General features: G+C 41.3%; 1 protein-coding gene across 7 annotated transcripts in view; it reads left to right on the forward strand.

Moving 5' to 3' along the window:
* The first annotated feature begins 3,247 nt into the window (after positions 1-3,247).
* Positions 3,248-21,248, forward strand: part of DCAF8 (DDB1 and CUL4 associated factor 8) — a 42,518-nt gene continuing 24,517 nt past the window's right edge. Inside the window, exons 1-4 of one of the 7 annotated variants that reach the window (XM_029227377.1) lie at positions 3,248-3,402; positions 4,464-4,536; positions 7,366-7,490; positions 17,906-17,980. In XM_029227377.1, the coding sequence (XP_029083210.1) occupies positions 17,932-17,980 (49 nt within the window). In that variant the 5' untranslated portion in view covers positions 3,248-3,402; positions 4,464-4,536; positions 7,366-7,490; positions 17,906-17,931. Of the gene's footprint in view, positions 3,724-4,463; positions 4,537-7,365; positions 7,491-15,919; positions 16,069-17,905; positions 17,981-21,248 lie in introns of all 7 variants that reach the window. The other 6 variants (XM_029227374.1, XM_029227375.1, XM_029227372.1 and 3 more) reach the window with 6 other exon arrangements.

Here is a 21,248-nt window from a genome sequence, read left to right on the forward strand (position 1 = left end):
AAAGCTTGAAGGAGAATCCTGATTTGGAAATAAAGGCCTAGGAGTCATCATTATGTGGATAGTAGTTTGGACTGTAAGAATGGATAAGGTCACTTTGGAAAAAAATGTAAAATGAAGAGGAAGAGAATCTCATGAAATAAATGGTCAGAGAGATATATAAATAGAACTATGGAATGTAGTGTCACAGAAATCAGTGGGATTGAATATCTAGAAGGGGTAATGATTATCACAACCTCAAATGCAATAGGAAAGCCCAAAATAAGAAAAAGAAGAGTTGGTAATAGCAATTGATTTGATGGTAATAGCAATGGTGCCTATCAAAGCAGTGAGCGCAGAAAGCACACCACAGAGGGGGAGTCTTTTATCTCCATAGCTCCACTTTAGTCCCTCTTGTCAAGGTCTTAAATAATCTCCATGTTTCCAAATCCAGTGGTCAATTTTCAGTCATCTTAGCCTCAAACTCTCAAACAGGAATGACAGTTTAGAGTGCCCTTCTTGAAACATTTAAAAATTTTGTTTTCTAAGATCCCTCGTTCTCTTGGTTTTTAAATTCTATTTCCTTGCTGCTCCTTTTAAATAAATTTTGCTGGGCTTTCTGTCTGACCCCTACTAGTTGGTGTGCCTCAGGATTAGAGGGCTTAGTCTATAGACTGCTTCTCTTTTCTTCCACATTAACTAAGTGAATGTTCCCCATCTAGTGCTTATCTATGCCATTTATACCTTAATAGCTCCCCAATTTATACCACCAATTGTCTCTTTTCCCGTGAGCTTCAGATTCATATTTCAATTGTTTACTCAGTAGCTCCTTTTGGAAATCTAATAGGCATCTCCACTTTAACCAGTTTAAGATAGAACTGGACATTTTCCCAAAAAAACTCCTTCTGAACCCCCACCCCCACCCTGAGCTCTATGTCAGTAAATGGCATTACTATTTGTCCTGTTGCTTAAGTCAAAAAACCTGAGATATCTCGACTCTTTCTCTTGTACCCCATATTCAATCTATTAGCAAATCACCTCTGCCACCTTCAAAGTACATCCTGAATCCAACCACTTCCTGCCACTTCAACTGCAGCAGTAGTCTTGCAGGTCTTCTGCAATAGCTTCCTAACTGGTCTTTCAGCTTCTTTTTTGCCTCCCTGCCGGTAGTTCTCAAAGAATCAACCAGAATGAATCTCTTCATTTATAAATCAGATCATGTCACTCTTACTCAAAACCCTCCATGGCTTTCTAGTACTCTTAGGATAAAATCCAAAGTCCCCTTCTCGGCCTATAACTCCGTAAGTGATCTGGCTCCCATTGTGTTTCTCCAAACTAATTTCCTACCTGCTCTTTTGCCACATTAGCTTTCTTGCTGTTCTTTGAATACACCATACACTCAAGCTTCAAGTCTTTTTACCTTACTGTTTCCTCTACCTGGAAGATTCTTTCCCTAGTGTGTATGACTTATTCTCTCACTTCAAATCTCTATTTAAATGTTACCTCAGCAGAGGGGCCTTCCCTGAACCCCGTATGTGAAAGAGCACACCTACTCAGGTTACCCACTTTACCCTGCTTTATTTTCCTTTACAGTACTCTTCGTAATTTAATATTGTCTGTGTGCCCCTCTCCTCCCCCTATACTCCCAACCCTTGTGCAAATAAGTTCCATGAATGCAGGAATCTTGGTTTGTTTTGTTCACTGCTGCAGCCTCAGTACCTAGAAGAGGGCCTTACACGTAGCAGGAATCCAATAGTTGTTGATGGAGTAAATGAAAGAATGAATAGAATGGTAGGGCAATAGATAGTTTGTGTCCTAGCCCTCCTAGGTGCTGGGGTTAAAAAGATGAAAAAAGACATAGCCCCTGCCCTTATAGAGCTTATATTCTAATAGTATTGTCAGATTACAAATATATTATAGGTTAAATGTTATAGGTAAAAAATGGTATGAAAAAATGCAGAGTGAGAGAACAGAGGAAGATGGTAGTGTACAATTTTAGATGGAATAGTTAAGAGCTGTGTCTCTGAGGAAGTAGCATTTGGGTAGATATCTGATTAAGTGGACAGAACAAGTCTAGTAAAGATATGGTAGATGAACATTTTAAGAAGAGGGAACAAGTGCAAAAGCCCTGGGGCTGTCCATGCTTTGGTTGGAGTGACAACAAGAAGGCCAAAAGGGCTAGAGCAGAGCTAGGTAGTATGGGAGAAAATGAAATCAGAGAAATAGGTGCCACATCATGTAGGGCCTTCCTTGGAGGCCCTTTTGATCATTTTGATTTTTACTGTGTGATGGGAAGCTTTTGGAGGTTTTGAGCGGGCAATAATATGACCTGGCTTACATTTTAAAAGGTCACTCTGGCTGCCTTTATTTAACTAGCAGGGCAATAATGGAAGTACACAAACCAGCTAGGCGTCTATTGCAATAGTCTAGGTAATATATAATGACTTATAATAGGATGGTAGCGGTAGAAGAGGTGACAAGGAGCCTTTCACCCTGGCCTACTGGTTAGAACCCCCGTGGCCTGGCAGCTGGGAGTAACCTTTTCAGGGGCCTTCTGCACTCTTCCTTCAGGTGTCAGAACGAGGCAGAGTGTACATACCCCGTCCAATTCTTGGGCAACTTCAACACACTACCCCCCTTCAGAGGAAAGAACCTCCTGAACAGCTTAGCTGCACCTCAGGCTTCTGAATCCCTTATTCAAAAATGGGAAAATGGGCTTCCCTGGTGGCGCAGTGGTTGAGAATCTCCCTGCCGATGCAGGGGACTCGGGTTCGGGCCCCGGTCCGGGAAGATCCCACATGCCGCGGAGCGGCTGAGCCCGTGAGCCATGGCCGCTGAGCCTGCGCGTCCGGAGACTGTGCTCCGTAACGGGAGAGGCCACAACAGTGAGGCCCGCGTACCGCAAAAAAAAAAAATAAATAAAAAAATAAAATGGAGGTCTCGGGGGTAAATGGTTCTCGTGGGTATAGAAACCACTTAACAAGGTTAACCCCAAAGGAAATGGGGTTTTCAGAAGAAATCTTCTGGAGAGAACTGCTTGTTCTCAGTATAAAAAAACAGGGCAAAAATGGAGGTCGCCCAGGAGGTTGCCTGCCAGCCTGTTAGAAATGAAGCTGATTTCCACCACAATTCCGGGAGACGTCTGATTCGTATTTCTTTTCAGCATCAAAGTCAGCCGCCCGAAACACTGCGAAAACAACTTCTTCGCCTCCTCAGTATTGCGCACGCGCCCCTCGCTCCGTTTTCCATTGGTCTTAAGCCCCGCCCCCTGTGCGTCCTTCGAGGAGGGTTGGGAGCGGAGAGCTCGCGCGACCGCTCTTCTCCCAGTCTTCTCCAGCACATCGTCGCAAACGGGGCCGGAAAGCGTGGCGGCGCAGGCGCAAGCGCAGAGAGCGGAGGCGGTGGTGGTGGCGGCCGCTGGCCAGTGTAAGATGGCGGCGGCGGTGGTGGCGGCAGTGGACGGGGCGGCTGGGCGTGGAAGAGTCGGAGCAGCCTCTGGCAGAAGGATGACCCAAGACAGGAAGCAGGCTGCTGAGCCTCGCCGGCTCCCGTGCTTGTAACTGCCCCAGCCGGACACCCCCCCCTTGACCTACCCGGTCCGTGTCTCGTTCCGGCTTGGCCTGCCCCCCTCTCCCCTGGCCCACTCCTCTTCAAGATAGGTTTGACTCCTTTCCCAAGCTCCCAGGGCTCAGGGCTTCTTCCCCTGACCTGAGTCACCGCCGGGAGGATTGACTGCCTTTCCCTCAGGTCAGCCCCAGGGTTGACCTCAGGAGCCTGCCCTGCAATCTACAGGGACGTCTTGCCTCGTCGGGTGACCCATTTGTGTGCGCTTTTCTCCCCTTTAGATTGGGGGACGCGGCTTCCCCTGCGTTTCCCCGTCACCTCAGGACCACCGCGCAGTGTGCCCCCTCCCCCATCCCGAGTTCTCGGGCCCAGCACCTTGTACGGAAGGCCGAGGTCCAAGATTACCCCGCAGTCAGTTGTTGCTGTCTGTTCCTGTACCTTTTGTAATGTAATTCCCGTAGCCTGCCTCCCTTCACCCCTAAATCTTTCAGGACACCGTAGAACGGTCCCATTTGGTCCCTGTTAGTTGGAAAGCATCTGGTGGCTTGAGTTTCTGACTCATATGATTGTTGCTGGAGTCTCTGTAAACAAACCGGCATTAGCGCTATCACGTTCTCTTTGGGATTTCCCCCCTGCTCTGTGGCTTCTTGTTGAGAGGTTTGGTTAGGGGTTAGCGTTGAAAAGATTCAGGTTTTCCTTTTAAATGACTTATACGTTTTAGTGGAGCTGGGAGATTACTTGCCTGGTTCCTTTAATTTCTGTAACAGTGTAAGTTATTTGTTCAGTAGTCAGAATTAGATAAATTACGGTGGTTCTGAATAGTTCTGAGGAGGTCTAAAAAATACTAACATGTATTCATAAATATTTTTTATTATGTTTAGTAGAAGAGACACCTTTGCCATTTAAACTTTAACTTTTCTCAGTCCTTCAGTGAATCTACAGACCTATTTTCTCAGGAGCTCAGCCTGGCCCTACTTCAGTGATAAAGGAGGAAAGGTGAGTAGGAGTTGAAGGCATTTAAATTCCTGAGTGCAAGACAGACCCTACCCTGGTACTCAAGTGCTGACCACTAGTCATAAAATTCCTACCACAGTTTCCCAAAGAGTCGGGTATTGTTCTTGGCTTTGTTCCAGCTCTGGTTAAATTACTTTTACACGTTTAATTGGCTCTGCGCCTCTTGACTTTCTGTCCTAAACTATTGCTGTATATCTTCACATGACTACAGTTAAGCCTAGAAGTGAATGTATCTCCCTCTTTCTTTATTCATTTGCCTTGTGTTTTGCCTTTGTGCGGATCGTGTTTCTTACACTGTTAAAAGCTGGGAACTAGTTTGCCTGAGTTCTGTTTAGCTTTTTGTCAAATCAAGTCTCTTTGCCTCTCAGGACTTTAGATTGTCATTTCTTGCTATGGAGAATATTTAGCTGCTTTTAACTAAAAACTAGTGAGTGATGAGTGGTGCTGCCTTTAGTTGGTGACTGTGTCCAATCCACCTCAGAATTCCAACTTTTCAGGACACAGTGATAAATTTTGGGTAAAAAAAAAGAAGTAGTGGTGCTGTTTTATATCTGGTCTGAAGAATTCTTGGTTAGCAGAGGAATCATCCTGTGCATTCAGCAGCATGGGCCAGTGCCACAGAGGGAGTTAGGACATACTTGTAATTTTTGTAAGGGTGTTGGATTTCTGGTAGCAGAGAACAGTGCTGTGGTTGAGTTTCATAGGCTGTGACGGGAGAGCTGAGTGGCTCTGGAAGGTAGGCCTGGCTGATTCTTAATATCTTTATGATTTGTAGTAGGAGGAGTTTGGGTGTGACATTGGTGAGTTTTATTCCACACAGTGTTCTGATTAGAAATTGCTCATTATGAACTAGAATAAGATTATTATTGGCAGTATGTGTGTGTATCAATAAGATAAAAAGGGGAAAATACAGTCTTTAGAACTGGGTAGGTCTGGGTTTAAATACTGTACTAAGATTTGTTAGCCATGTGACCTTGGGCAAGTTACTTAAACTTTTCTGAGTCTTAATTTCCACATCTGTAAAAGTGGGATAATACTGCTTATGTCCTAGTGTCACTGTCAGTATTGTATGAGGAAGCTTATATAAAGGTCTTAAATTATGCCTAGCCCAAGATGGACACTAAAAAAAATACTTTCTCTTTTCTTTGCACATCATTGATGTAGCTTTGAATAAGTTATACGTTAGTTTACACTTCTTTGCATTTTGCTTTTGAACACGCTTTTCTGGTTAATTTTTCAGATTCATTTTTTTTAAATTAATTGATTTTTGTTTTTGGCTGCATTGGGTCTTTGTCGCTGTGTGTGGGCTTTCTTTAGTTGTGGCGAGTGGGGGCTACTCTTTGTTGTGGTGCACGGGCTTCTCATTGCAGTGGCTTCTCTTGTTGCGGAGCATGGGCTTTAGGTGCGCTGGCTTCAGTAGTTGTGGCACGCGGGCTCTAGTGTACAGGCTCAGTAGTTGTGGCGCACGGGCTTAGTTGCTCCGCGGGATTTGAGATCTTCCCGGACCAGGGATCTTCTTAACCACTGCGCCACCAGGGAAGCCCTTCAGATTCATTTTTAATTGGTCAGCTTAGATGTGTTCTTTGTAGGTGCCCACCTAGGGTTGTCTTCTGAACATGATTCAGTTTAGTCTGGTGGGAGTTCAAGACCAGAGGACAGCAGGAATATTAGATGTTGATGTATGTATATTTCTAAATGCATTCTTAAATTAAACATCAATAAGTTTCCTTTGTTCTTTGCTCCTGCCTCTTGGTCTCCCTTTTAGCTCACCTAATCAGAGTTGACCTAAGTATTGTAATTCCTTTCCTTCCAGCTTCAGTGTTGTTCACCACCTCAGCTCCAGCTACCTCTTATGCCTTTTCCTTTTTGCCGTAGAAGGAATACATTTTTTTTCCAAGCTGTTGGGCTCTGCAGTGGTCCTCATCAATAGCTAATCAAAGAACTAGACCATGAAAAGGTCTCCTTTCTTTCTGAAATAAATCTGGGCTAGGGAGTTAGGAATGCAGAGTTTTTTTATTTCATCTCCCCAGCTGGACCATGTTAATAATATGACAGCACAGATAAAAAGTTTTTAACCTCTTGTTGGTTTTTCTTTCACATCTTTTTGAGGGAGGTAAGGACACATGAAAATTAAGAAAGTTGTTGATAATAACATTGCTATGAAAGCAACTGTGTTCATTCAGGCCAGTGATCAACTTAGAGTTGACCAACTTTCATTACCACCATCTAGGGTCTAAATTCTCTCTGTTCAAAGGTAAAGACTCTTGGGGTGGAGGGTAGTGAGGTGCATTTTATTATTTGTGTTATTTATGAGGTCTAGAGTTCTGTGTTCAGCCGGGCGAGAGTGGGTGTGGGAGGAGAAAAGGCAGTATGTTGAAAGAGGCATAATTTTGACTGTTCCTTGTTACTGTATGTGCTGGGTAAGAACCCACTCCCACCATCACCACTCCCAAGAAGGGCTTCACATTTTATGCTCCAGGTGACACCTGTGTATACAGTGAATCAATGTTTTTAGTCTTTAGACCACAACTGTAAAATTCTTATATTTCTGAAGATATTTTATATTTCAGGGTATTGCATAAGAATTGTTGCACCTTACTAAGAAGTATTTCCTACCGTGGCTGCAGTGGGAGGCTAGGTATGCTTATGACCTTAGTTCTCACCACCAACCTAACAGGGCATTTTATTCAGCAGCCTGTTAAATGTATAAGAATCAGCCTCAGTGCTATGATCCTTAGTTTTGACTAGGATCAACCTAAGACAGAAGCTTGTCTTCAGAGAAAGCTAAAAGAAATGTCTTTTTGTTGCCAGTTTAAAACAATACTGGCATTTCAAAAGCAAACGGACTCCAATAGAAGACGTTCTATAGAAGTACGCCCTGTTGTGGGAGACTGAGATCTTCAGAGTTTCATGGTCTAGGTCCTGTATTCTATCAGGTGAGTTACAGGCTTTAAAAATCATAAAGTGACGGGTTGACCTTTGTTTTCAGTAGATAGATTTATTTCTGGATTATTTCTACTGTAGAAAAGTTATTCTAAACATGTCTTCATGGGCTCCACCCATGGGCTTCATGGGTGTCCAGATTATAAAAGACAGAGTTATCCAAACAGCTTTTTATTGCATCACATTGGTGTTAGTTTTTAAGATTGAATTAGTTTTTTTGTTTTAAAGCAGATTATCAGTGAGCCAAGGTAATCTGTTATTTACCCTCAGCCATTTGGAACCCAGGCAGCTGAAAGAATTGAATCAGCAACAGTCATGGAAGTAGTGACTATGTATATCTTAGTTTCAGAGCCAAATGCTGGTGATTTTAGATTAGCTTTACAGTAATATTGAAAGCTTTTCATCTTTCATTTTTGTGAGTATACCCAAGAAACTTCATCACTGTTAAAATTGGTCAGAAAAAGGGGCTACCTGTTCTTGTTTACTGATTCAGTTATTCTTGGAGTGAGAAGAAAGTCCTTGAAAGGTCTTTAAAAATTAGAGTGTGATACATTTTATGAATTGGTCACTTCTTTATAGCAGTCTTTATCTCTACCTCTACAGGACGTAGTTTCTGGGCCAGAAGCCCAGTTTCTCAAGTACTGCCTTAACCCAAGGAATGTGTATGCCAAAGATAAACTAATGAATTAAGGCTGCCCTGAGTTTGCAAACAGGGCATGGTGAATGATTAATTTGACAAAGATGGCATCTTATTAATGAAACGTAGTGTGTCTAAATGGATTGGGTTATTGCAAAAATTTTCTTCATTGTGTCTGAGAGGTTAGATATTTGCTCTTATCCTCTGAGGATACTATTTAAGGAGGTCTGGGCAAGTTCTGATGTGAAGCATCCATGCTTGCCTCACATCTTTTTTTTTTTTTTTGTTAGTCATCTGGAAAGCTATTATAGGATTTACCTCTAGTGGTAGCCAAGAGGCTATATTCCTGTGGTGCACTTTTAGCATTGCCACGTTATCAGGTATGTTTTTAACCTTACTTAGGACCCACATTATACTCTGTTCTCTAGTCTCGTGCAGATAGGAGGGCACTTCTTGATGTTTTTAGCCTCTCTTTCTTTATTGTTTTATCATAAGTGTACCCTTTCATCTCTGTAGTGTCCTTTCAGACAATTTAAGAAAAATTTGAAATGTGAATGGCAAAAACTGGTAATGGGGACTGGATTCTGATGTAAATATAAATCATTTCATAGTGGAAACACAATGAAATTTCCTAAGAAATGGGTTTTCCTTAAAATGTTTTAAATTGCGATGAATGTGCTTAAATGTTATTATAAAACATTCCTTAGCTCTGTTGCTAGAGATAGCACTTAGTGCATTCCTAACATACTCTGAAATACTGTTAGTAGAATTAAAGCCAATAAACTATAAACACAGGGCATTTGGTGTTACCAACAGGGAGAGAAGGCATTCATCCAGTGGAGGAACAGAGCTCCTTGTTTGTAGTATAGTTGATGTAGAACTTCTTACCTTCCTCATCATCATTTGTGATGATTGCTTTGAAGTTCTCATCTTGACTATCTTCTGAACCTTAGAAAGGGAGAAGACTTAAAGAGACTTATGCTGTGGGCTCCTGTGTATATTGCTTTATCCCAGTTCATAGAACATGAATGTGCTCAAAAGAAGGTATTAACGGAGTTCTCTGAATTCTTTAAAAGGCCAGTGAGAGTAGGTAAGCAGATTTTATAGACTTGGAACTGTGTGTTGATTTGTGTACAATGTTTGGAGGATCACTGTTGAGTGGTGAAGAAGCCCAGGCTTCCCTAGGAAATGCAGTCTGAAATCAGAGATGAGAAACTAGAAAAATAATATAAATGCCTACCACGTACAGACAGCCAGTTGCAAATGTTGTGTTTAATCCTCTAAACCAGCTCCTTCAGGGTAATGATATTGTCCCATTTTACAAAAGAAGAAACAAACTCAATGGTAGATGGTTGAAGTAGAATTCAGACTGAGGTCTGACGGACACCAAAGCTCTTTTCTTTCCATTATACCATATGCTGTCTTTAAAAACCAGGGCTAGGGCTTCCCTGGTGGTGCAGTGGTTGAGAGTCCGCCTGCCGATGCAGGGGACGCGGGTTCGTGCCCCGGTCTGGGAGGATCCCACATGCCGCGGAGTGGCTGGGCCCGTGAGCCATGGCCGCTGAGCCTGCGCGTCCGGAGCCTGTGCTCCACAACGGGAGAGGCCACAGCAGTGAGAGGATCGCGTACCGCCAAAAAAAAAAACAAAAAAAAACCAGGGCTCTTCAATGCCAAGTGATGAAGCAAATCGAGCTGAAAGGTAGATCAGTACTTTTATTTTAATTAATTTATTGTTTATTTTTGGCTGTGTTGGGTGTTCGTTGCTGCGCATGGGCTTTCTCTAGTTGCGGCGAGCGGGGACTACTCTTTGTTGCGGTGCACAGGCTTCTCATTGCGGTGGCTTCTCTTGTTGCAGAGCATGGGCTTTAGGCATGCAGGCTTCAGGAGTTGTGGCATACGGGCTCAGTAGTTGTGGCGCACTGGCTTAGGTGCGGTATGTGGGATCTTCCCGGACCGGGGCTCAAACCCGTGTTCCCTGCATTGACAGGGGGATTCTTAACCACTGTGCCACCAGGGAAGTCCATCAGTACTTCTTATAAAAGTGTATTTGAAGTATAAAAGGTCTGTCCAAATGACAATATGAATGAACACATTTTTGAATTGTTTAAACATGGGTCTCAGGTTATGATTAATTGGTAGCCTAATAAGTTTTTTATGGAAATAATTTTAATGGACTTAACTGAAGAGGTAGCCGAATCCTTTTATTTTATGATACTTGAATAGGGAGAAAACCAGCATCCTCACTCAATTCCTGAGGTAATTCCATGGAAAAGCAGTTCTGAGTCTTACAGCCTTTTCTCAGTTTGCACCTTTCTGTACTCTGTAGCATTTGAAACAAGAACCATCCCCACTTTCTTGAAACCTTTTCCTCTCTTGACTTCCAAGTCATTTAAAACTGTTACTCTTTCAACTTCCCTGAGCATTTCTCTCCCTCTTTCTTTTTTTGAAGGATAGGTATTCCCCAAGATTTTTTTCCTTTCTTGAGTCCTTAATTTATTTTTGCTTTTTAGTGAGGTATAATTTACAAGGGATTTGATTTTGAAGCTTATCTGTACAAATTCTCAAGCCTGTATCTCTGGCCCTAATTTATTTCTCAGATTTCAGACATACATTGATTTTCCACTTACTTTCCTGACATGTCAACTTGGATTTTAAACGTAATCAAAATCAAATTCCTCTCTTCCCCCACATGCCAGTCTCTCGTTTATGGCACTAGATTTCCTCTGTGCACCCAGACTCAAACTTGTCTTTTTTATTTTTTGAGCTTTGTTACTGCTTATTGAGCCAAATTCTATCAATTCTGCCTCTACAGTGTTTCACACGTTGACCCCATTCTTTTAATTTCCTCTGCCATCAGCCTAAGACAGGATCTCATTGCTTCTTAACTTTGGCAACTGTACATTTCAGTCCATCTTATTATCCTTAACAAAATCTTCCTGATGACACACACACACACACACACACACACACACACACACACACACACCCCTTCTACTATACTTCACACACACACACACACACACACACACACCCCTTCTACTGTACTTCTTAACTAATGAACTGTACCCCAGCATCTAGCCAAGCCAGACTACCCATGTATTTTGTTGAACGTAATCAGGTTTTTCATCTTCCATGTCTTTTCTCATGGTGGTCCTGATGGAATAGCTTCCTCAGTTCTACCCATTGAAATCCTCTCCTTCCTTCAAAGTCCAGTTTAAAAGCTAATTTCTCCATAGAAGCTTTTCCTTTCTCCCTGACTAAACATAATCCTTTATTCTGTTGAACTACAACAACATTCTGTTTATATTTTCTTTTTTTTTTTTTCCTTTTTTGGCTATGCCACTCGGCTTGCAGTATCTTAGCTCCCTGACTAGGGATTGAACCCGGGCCATGGGAGTGAAAGAGCTGAGTTCTAACCACTGGACTGCTAGGAGATTCCTTTTTTTTTTTTTAGATGGTACTGACACTTGTGTCTCTTGTATCATAGTTGTATACCTGTTTTCCTAATTGCTTATTGGCTACAAAAGGTATTATGACTGCCTTATTTATATCTGTAGATCCTGTATTGCCTTGTACATTGTTGCATTACTAGCATGTCTCTGTACAAATGGGCCACTGGGTGGTGCCAGAGGCCTATAATTTAGATAAAAAAGGGAGGCTGGAGCTGCTATACAGTTGGGCTACCCAGTGCTGTTACATCTTCCGCAAGATAGGAATAGAGATTAATTTCCCTGATCCAGAAACGTTTATAGTTTCTGCTCCTCTGTCCCGTTTACCAGAGGAGACAGTGTAGTATATTTAACTCCTCCGAGTACTTTAATAGACAGTAGCCCAGAACTAAAGGCCTGCCCCCCCGTAAACATGTTTATACAGTATGAGTTTCAGCTTCCTTGGGGTCATCCTTTGAATTCAGTGTCTGAATTTCTCTGATTAATAAACACTGTACTATTAGAGTGGGGCTGGCAGCAGGAGTTGGGAAAGTTGTCTTGGAGAAGTGTTTATTGTGAAGTAGAAAAACAGTAAGGTAAGGAGAATGAATTTAAATTGAGCCATTTCAGTTTAAAAGCAAAAACTGGGGATGGAGAAAATAGGACTGGTTGATTCCAGATGGACTGTGGGACCTAAGACTGAAAAGCAAATTTGTACTTTGGATGGAGATCAACCCTGAACAGCTGTTCAGTCATGAGTGGTATGGGACATCTGTCCTCCCAAGAGGAACCAGGGATTGTGTGGCTCTCAGATATGTCTTACTAATAATTGAAGTAGTTTCTACCATCACCTTTCACTTTAAGAGGAAATTCTGAAACCTTGTCTCATTTAAACATGGGTGTCTGTGTAAGAGAGTTGGGCACTTCAGTTGCAGAATGAGACATGCCAAACGAGGCAGCTGGACTGACCCAGCTGGACTGACCCAACAGAATGCTGAGATTATGTAACTCAAGGGAACTCACTGAGCATGAGTTCAGGTCTTAGTAAAGGGATCAAGGACAGAAATATTATTTACAAGTTGATGTTTCCATTGAACCTGAGGTAAGGTAGAGTTGTCAGACCAGTTTCCATAGACCCTAGAGTCCAAAGGAGTTAAAGTGAACTTGAGAGAAATTTAAAAAATAAAAATAAAAAGCGTATGTATACAAATTAATAGTACAACCGTTAGAACTACTTTGGACTACTTTAAGCTTCTGATATTCTTACTTGTCACCTAGACAGTAGGGTTGAAGACGTTTTATGAGTTCAGGATTCATCTTGCCTTTAATGTGGTTCTGATAAGGCAGCTTTGTTTGCAGCAAAAATTCTTCCACATTTTAATTTTCAAGCAAGAAGACCGGACATTTTGCTCTCTTTTATTGTGGCCTATTGACCAGTGTTAGCTAACTTCTATTAATAGTCACAGGCTTGAGAATCTAGTGTTTTTAATTGTTGGGTTGTATCTGTCATTTAACACTTTGCATGATTCTCTCCCCCCCTCCCCCCACTCTCTCATTCTCTTTTCTGGCCAGATTGATTGATTGATAATTTACATACAGTAAAATTTACCTTTTGTTTCACAGACCCATTCTTTGGATTCTAACAAATGCATAGTCATGTAACACCACCGTGATGGAGGCATAGAACATTTTAATCATTCCAGCAAGTTTTCTCATGACTGTTTGTAGTTAGTTCCTTTCCCCCAAATCCCAGAAATGACTGATTTGCTCTCTGTCCCTATAGTTTATCTTTTCTGGAACATCCTACAAATGGAGTCATGTTATGTAGCTGTTTGAGTCTTGCTTCTTTCACTTAGCATAACACACTTGAGATCCATTCATGTTGCTGTATATGTCAGTAGTTCATTGTGTGATGGACCACAGTTTTTATCCATGACCTGGCTGAAAACCACTTGCTTTTAGTTTTTGATGCATCTAAGTAAAGCCACTAAAACATTTACATTTAGATTTTTAGGTGGATATTTAGTTTCATTTTTCTTGAGTAGATACCTGGGTAGGATTCCTGGGTTGTATGGTAAGTGTATGTTTAACTTTATTAAAAAAAAAACTGCCGAACTGTTTTCCAAAGTGACTAACTACCATTTTACCTTTCTCTGAGCAGTGTGTGAGACATTAGTTGCTCTACTCCTTGTTAGCACTTGATAAAGTAAACTTTCATTATTATTATTTAAAAATTTTTAACTTCTAATAGGTGTGTAGAGGATTCTCATTGTGGTTTTAATTTGTATTTTCCTAACGACTAATAATGTTGATCATCTTTTTCAAGTGATTGTTATTTAGTTGTGAGAGAATTTAAATATATTCCGATTGCTGTCAAATATGTCTTTTTTTTTTTTTTTTTTTTTTTTTGCGGTACGCAGGCCTCTCACTGTTGTGGCCTCTCCCGTTGCGGAGCACAGGCTCCGGACGCGCAGGCTCAGCGGCCATGGCTCACGGGCCCAGCCGCTCCGCGGCATGTGGGATCTTCCCGGACCGGGGCATGAACCCGTGTTCCCTGCATCGGCAGGCGGACTCTCAACCACTGCGCCACCAGGGAAGCCCTCAAATATGTCTTTTGCAGATATTTTCCTCTAGTTCATTGCTTGTCTTTTCGTTTTTTTATGTGTCTCTTGAAGACTAGATTTTTAATTTTGATATGTCCAGTTAATTAATTGTTTCTTTCATGGTTTGTGCTTTTTTGCATTCTATCTTAAGAAATATTTGCCTAGGGGACTTCCCTGGTGATCCAGTGGTTAAGACTCTGTACTTCCAATGCAGGGGGCGCGTGTTCGTTTCCTGGTCAGGAGACTTAAGATCCCACATTCCTCACGGTGTGGCCAAAAAAAAAGAAATATTTGCCTAACCTGATGTCACAAAGATTATCTATTTTGTTTTTCTTCTGGAAGTTGTATTATTTTAGCTTTTACATTTAGGTCTATGATCCATTTTGAGTTAGTTACTTTTTGTATATTGTACAATGTCCAAGTCGAGTTTCTTTTTTTTAAATTTGGATGTCCTGTTGTTCTAGTATACCCAGTTTCTTGTATAAATCTTTCATCAATATTAGGATAAGAAAGCAGCCCCATTGGTTTTAAACAAGAGATGTTTGGTGCCTCTTCCACAAAGTACTCTTACATCCTGTTTTAACTCCCCCTCTGCTTGATTTTTAGTTAATATTTTGTCATGTATTTGGTTTAAAATTTAAGGCCTTTTTCTTATTAAGACAGGAGGAATCTAGGTCACTGGAATTTCTTAGGTAGAAATTAAAATGACACCTGGGTCTTTTTTCCCCATCCTCCAATAGTTTACTCTTTAACCTTCACTTTGGCAGGGGTTCTGGTTATTTTTAGAGTACAGGCAGTAGAGCTAATCTAATTAAACTCCCCCAGCTACCTGGGGCAGTGAGCTCATCAGCTCTTACAAGCTCAGATTGGTTTGCTCTGGACTGGATTTTACATGGAAATTGATCAAGGTAAAAACAGTGGATTTGTTGGGAACAGAGTGCATTAAAGAGTGAAGAAGGTAATTTAACTTTGGGTCAGATATGGTCCCTACCTCAGATTTATAAGGTTGTATTCTTTGGTGATGGAAGAAATTCTAGAGTGACTCCTATAATTAAGACCTAGGGCACAGTCATAGCACCTTAGCCTGCTTTAATTTGGGCACTTACTCTAATTTCTACCCCAGAATTGAGATGGTTTTAAGTTTCTTCATTTTGACAGACATTTATATGATAACAACTCATCCCCAAAGTAATTGTATTTTATCAGTGTCATCGAAGTTTCTTGGCTTTTTTAGAGACGTGATCCCCCAAAATGGGGATGTATGTACTCCAAGGGATATGGAAGATGATCCAGTGGTGTATAGGGAGGGCATGTTGAAATTTTAAGTTTTTTCTAGAAAAATCAAGCTTAATATTTAATGTGAATTGATTAAATGTGGGTTCATGCTCAGAGTTTTCACTGATAGAAGTTCATAATCAGTTTTGAGATCACTGCTCTAAGAGTGTCCTTCTGCAGAAGTTTTAACATATAATTTTGTTTAACTGTACCATCTCTGGAATTACTAATACTGTTTTACAAAAGAAGAAAATGAAGCCCAGAGAAGATTAAGCAGCACATCCAAGGTCACATCACAAAGTTTGTTAATAACTTAGCTAGTACTAGAACCCTGGACTTCCAATTTTCAGCCTAGGACTACTTTTACTAAACTCTGTGGCCCCTAAAATGTGACTTTTAGAAGCTCTCTGCCTATCAGCTTGGTGATTAAACAGAGTTGACATAAGCATTCACAGGTTTTGTTCTGTTTCTGAATTTAGGAATAGATTCTGTGAACTTTTTTCCTCAAAGAAAAGATCGCTTCTTGCAAGAACCTTAAACCAGTGTCCCAGAAGATGAGCTTTACAACCTCTGGGTATAGGTTCAACCTCATGGCTCTCCTTTTCTGAGAAGTGGTTCTCAGAGCTAGGTAAGCATTAGGCATTTGGCACCTCCTGCCCAGCAAATGTGTTTTCTAGAGCCACTATGAGTCTAAAGTTCAGGCAGTCTGGGCTTCTGTACAAGTTGATGAGATTCAGTTTTGAGAAAGGGTCTCTGGAGCTGCTCAATACTTCTTCTCTAGGAGTGGATAACAGTGAGATGGGAAGTATGGTGTGGTTGACAGTCTTGATTCTGGAGGTGAGAAGGCATCAGTTCTCTTCTCAGTTGACCATAAGGTATGCCTATGACCTTAGTTTTAAATCTTAAAGTAGTACAGTTGTTTTCCCTGCTTCATAGAACTTTTGCAATTAATGTAATTAATTTAAGCCCTAGGTGAGGAAGAAGATATTGCTGAGCTACTAAAGAATATAAACAGGGACTACTGAGAGGAAAAAAACAAGTGTTGTGTGAGCAGTGCTGTACAAAAATACATCATTGAAGTAGGAGGAGGAAAACAGCCTGCTCTGCAAACAGCTCTTCACTGTTTTTCTTTATGTGGCTTCACAAATCTGTTTTTTGTTGGCATTGTCTTTCATCATCACCCTTCCAGGTGTCCCTCCCTCAAATTCAGCCTCAGTCCTGCTCTTGCATTATTTCTACTCCCCCGCCCTGGCCTAATGTGAGCAAGCTTTGGGCAGCTGTCTCTTGGCAGAGGACACTTTAAAAAAAATTTTTTTGAAGCAACTTGGATTTTTGTAGAGGAGAGAAGGGGGTAAAGATAAGGATGGGGCTGCTTCTGGGATAATTGTTATGGGAATGAAAGGACTGTTGAAAGATTAGAGGCCAGTGTGCCTGGGTACAAGGACTGGAGTCATAATCATACTTTGTCTTTTCAGTGCCTTTTGTCCAAGGCACTGAAAGGGCTTAACAAAATTCTGGTCTGAATAATATTATTCTTTGCTCTTTGGACTTTGCTTGAGGTGGGAGTGAGGCCCTGAAAAAATAATGACTGTATTATAGTGGTATAAAAGGAATAAAGCTAGGTACCCCAACTCCTAGTTAGGGCTTTGCTAAACAGACAAACCTGGTGAAAGTTGGTGGAACTAGGTGAAATAGTGTTTGCCATTTTATGAAATGGACTGAGATGGTTTTAATGGAAATGTTGCACTTTCTTTTCCAGCTTTGCACTTGGTGACTGACTTACTAGTCATAAAAGGGAAGAAAAAACCTTTTAGGTTCTTTTTTAGGGGTAGGATACTCCTGAGTTCTAATTTGACTCTGCTTCTTATAATCCTTGGTTAATATCTGTGCCTGTATATTTGAAGCTAGGCATCTGAATGACCATAAAGCTCAGGCTGTTATCCCAAGAGCTCAGTTTCTTCTATCTCTGCTGTTCTGTGTGTGAAATGATATTCAGAGTCTGACCTTCCTCTTCATGTTGTGAAGGCAAGTGTTTCATAGAGTTTGTGGATACATACGATGATTATTTACAACAGAAGGTTTTTGCCTTAGAGGGTAGTGCTGAAGCTAGCTTTTTGTATTGAGTTAAGACTCTGCTTGCTTGCAATACGTGTCACTCGATATAGATCTGCTGTTCCAGGATTTATTTCAGTTCCTTCTTTCCCATCTGAAAAATCACTGCCAATTACTCAGTGAGAAGAAATGGCAGTTAGCCTCCCAAAGATATGTCTCTTTATGGAATTTAGACATGGGGGGATAATATCTGGCATAATTTTCAGCAGCTGAGAAGCCCTGCTGAGAACACACAAAAACATCAATTTTGTAAAAATGACAAAGGCTGTACATTGTTAAATCTCCTGGTGCCTTTTATCATCTTTCCCAGATTGTTTCCTAATTGTTTCATTTTCTTACTCTTCTCGATCCAGGCTGGCTGCAGTAAACATCATTCAAGATGTCCAGCAAAGGGAGCAGCACAGATGGCAAAACAGACTTAGCTAATGGTAAGGGGCCATAATGAAGGTGAAGCTATTTTTGCTATCGACTGAGGTTCTCCTCCTCCCGCAGAGAGGGTGGAGACCTGGATTTTAGCGGAGGGAAGGAAATCTTTCCTAAGAATGAACTCTTGGAGGGAGACACAAGAGGGAAGAGATATGGGAACATACGTATATGTATAACTGATTCACTTTGTTATAAAGCAGAAACTAACACACCATTGTAAAGCAATTATACTCCAATAAGGATGTAAAAAAAAAAAAAAAAAAAAAAGAATGAACTCTTCCTGTGTTGTTTTGAGTGTAGGAAACTACACAGGAAACACCTTGGACTACCTGGTACTTTCGCTCCTTCAGCTTTTATCTGATTGTTTTCCGAAGATCAATAATAGAGTTGTCCCTCTAAGAGGTCAAGTGGTTTGGAATTTTGTAAGGGTGGACAAAACCTAGGAGATGCTGTTAATAAAGGAGAAAAAGAAGATCCAATTGGTGGTGGAACCAAGGGAGTTGTTGGGAAGGCAAGGCTCCCCAGTTATAAGGAGAGGTCTCTTTTCATGGTAGATCATAGTTCAGTAGAGATAATTAGATAAGAGATGAAGTTATAAATAGCTGCAGTTGGGGCTTTTTTCTTTCTTTTTCTTTTCTTCTCTTTCTTCCTTTTTTTCCTTTCCTTCCTTTCTTTCTTTCTCTCCCTCCCTCCTTCCCTCCCTCCTTCCCTCCCTCCCTCCCTGCTTCCTTTCCTTCCTTCCACCAGTGCTACCAAGTATTAAATCACTGGGTCTACTGCAGATTTGAAGGCAGAATATCATGATTCTGGTAGAGTATAGCTACTACCTGCGTTATTTGACCAGTGCATCCACTCTGAGCCAACTTCCAAACTAGAGAAGGTCCTTCAAATGGATATAGTTGGGCAGTATAGTGTTCAGCATTCCTCAGCACCTTGTAGGTTAAGATTATCGTCTGAATTCTAGTTGACGTGTTTGGTAGAGCAATGAAGTGAGTAAGGGAAAGGGAGATTTTCAGCATGATGTTTTACTGCCCCTTTGTTCTTTTCTTACCACTGGTGTTCATTTATCTTCTGTAAAGGAGAGTGATTCACATTTTTCACTAGGCTTAGTTGAAAGGCACAGGATTCTAGAGGGGTTGGAGGTACACAATTGATTTGGAGTTTGGCCATTAGCTAGATCAGGGATTGGCAAATTATGGCCTGCAGGCTAAATCCACAGGCCTGCGGGCTGCTGTTTTTGTAGTTTACTGGAACTCAGTCATGCTGCATTTATTTACATAGTATTTATGGTTACTTTTGTGCTACAGCAGTGGAGTTGAGTAGTTGTGCCATACATCCATATGGTCCAAAGTTTAGAAGCCTAAACTTTTTATTATCTGGCCCTTTACAGAAAAAATTTGCCAACCCCTAGCTATTATCTTGGTCATTGACTGTTAGTGTCCTCTTGCTGAGCTTGTGATATGCTCTGGCCCTTATCTTAATGTGGTAAGGCCCCCAAAGTCATCTTAATTTTAACAATAAATGCTAGGAGTTTCGATGTTTCATTTTTTTTTCTTCTTCACAGAAGTGATGGGTGTGATATTTTATCCCTTCTCACCACTCCCAATCTCAAACTCAATTTCATTTCAAAAACCACAATTATTAATCTTTCTCAGCATATACAGCAGCCTCAGCAAATGTAGTTCCTGGGAGCAAATTGCTGCACTTTCCCCCTTTTTCTTCCAGGTCCTAGTTGTTTTCACACTGTGCTCTTAGTTGAGGTGCTATTTGAAAAGAGCTGTTTGTGTGTGTCTCCCAACCTTCTGTCACTACTTGAACCAAAAGTGTGTGTATTGTTTATCTGTTTTCTTTATTGGGCTTTGCCTAAGAGTTCATTGAAAAGAGGTTCCATTGCTTCAAAGGTCTTCAGAAATTATTGCTCTAATCCAGATGACTAAGCAAGAAGATATTCCCATTTTGAATCCTTAAACATCAATGTGGTATTGGAGTTGAATAGCTTATACCAGTCACACATAGCTGGTCAGCCTTTCCTACCTAATAGCCTTTACTTCTGGCAAGATAAAATTTATTGTCATCTGAGGAAAGGAGGCCATGAGCGGGTTTAAAATCCTCATTCACCCCCTTCCTTTCTTTACATCTTGACCTTAGTTTGGAAGTTGTGGTCCTTTTGGCCCTAGAAAATTGCCAAAGTGCTCACTAGAATATGATTTGGCTGTTAGATAGGAGAATTCAGTATCTAATTTTGGGGATTATATTGCTCAAAGTGACCCAGTTATTTTATAACTACCAATATGGCAGACCTAGAATATGAACTTTTCTTTTCAGGTCCTGCTGTAGTAGCCCTGCTTTTTATCAATTTTATTTATGCTTCCTGATAAAACTTTGTCTCACTAGAATTCCTATATCTAAAACTAGTATTATGATTATTAAATTAATGGAAGTAAGGCAGAATACATTTATCAGCAAAAAAGAGAGCAAGAAGCCACTCAAATGGTCACAATTTCCACTTGTCCCTTGCACTTCCTTCTGGATTCTTGGTGGATTTTAAAACCTTGGGGGAAGAAACTGTAGGGTTTAAGAGGTGGGAGGTAGTGCTGCTTTCTCGAAGTGGTAAATAGTCCAACTCTTGCTGGGGATGGCTGTTCTTTTTTAATTTATTTATTTTTATTTATGGCTGCGTTGGGTCTTTGTTGCTGCGTGCGGGCTTTTCTCCAGGTGTGGCGAGCGGGGGCTGCTGTTCGTTGCGGCACACGGGCTTCTCATTGGGTGGCTTCTCTTTTTGCGGAGCATGGGCTCTAGGCGCACAGGCTTCAGTAGTTGCGGCGTGCGGGCTTGGTAGTTGTGGCTCGCGGGCTCTGGAGCGCAGGCTCAGTAGTTGCGGCACAAGGGCTTAGTTGCTACGCGGCATGTGGGATCTTCCTGGACCAGGGCTTGAACCCCGTGTCCCCTGCATTGGCAAGCGGATTCTTAACCACTGCCACCACGGAAGCCCAGGGATGGCTGTTCTTTTTTCTTATGTTCAGCTTAATTATGTGCTATAACTAATGGATGCCCATCTAGCAAAATAGAGCCTAAGGTAGTTGTATCAGGCATACTTTTATAAAATCTGCCAGTGCTTTGCTTCTTGAGAATTTATTATAATCTTTGGTTGTCCTGCAGTTCTTTATTTGTGTGTGACTTTGGTTTTAATCTTTTCAGGATTCCCTCTCAGAAGGTACTGTTTATAAGCATATGTAATGAAAACATTTTGACCAAAGTTGGTTTCTGGGT

The sequence above is a fragment of the Monodon monoceros genome, unplaced genomic scaffold, assembly GCF_005190385.1.
Source record: "Monodon monoceros isolate NGI ecotype Baffin Bay Population unplaced genomic scaffold, NGI_Narwhal_1 Super_Scaffold_18, whole genome shotgun sequence".
NCBI classification, from domain to species: Eukaryota; Metazoa; Chordata; class Mammalia; order Artiodactyla; family Monodontidae; genus Monodon; species Monodon monoceros.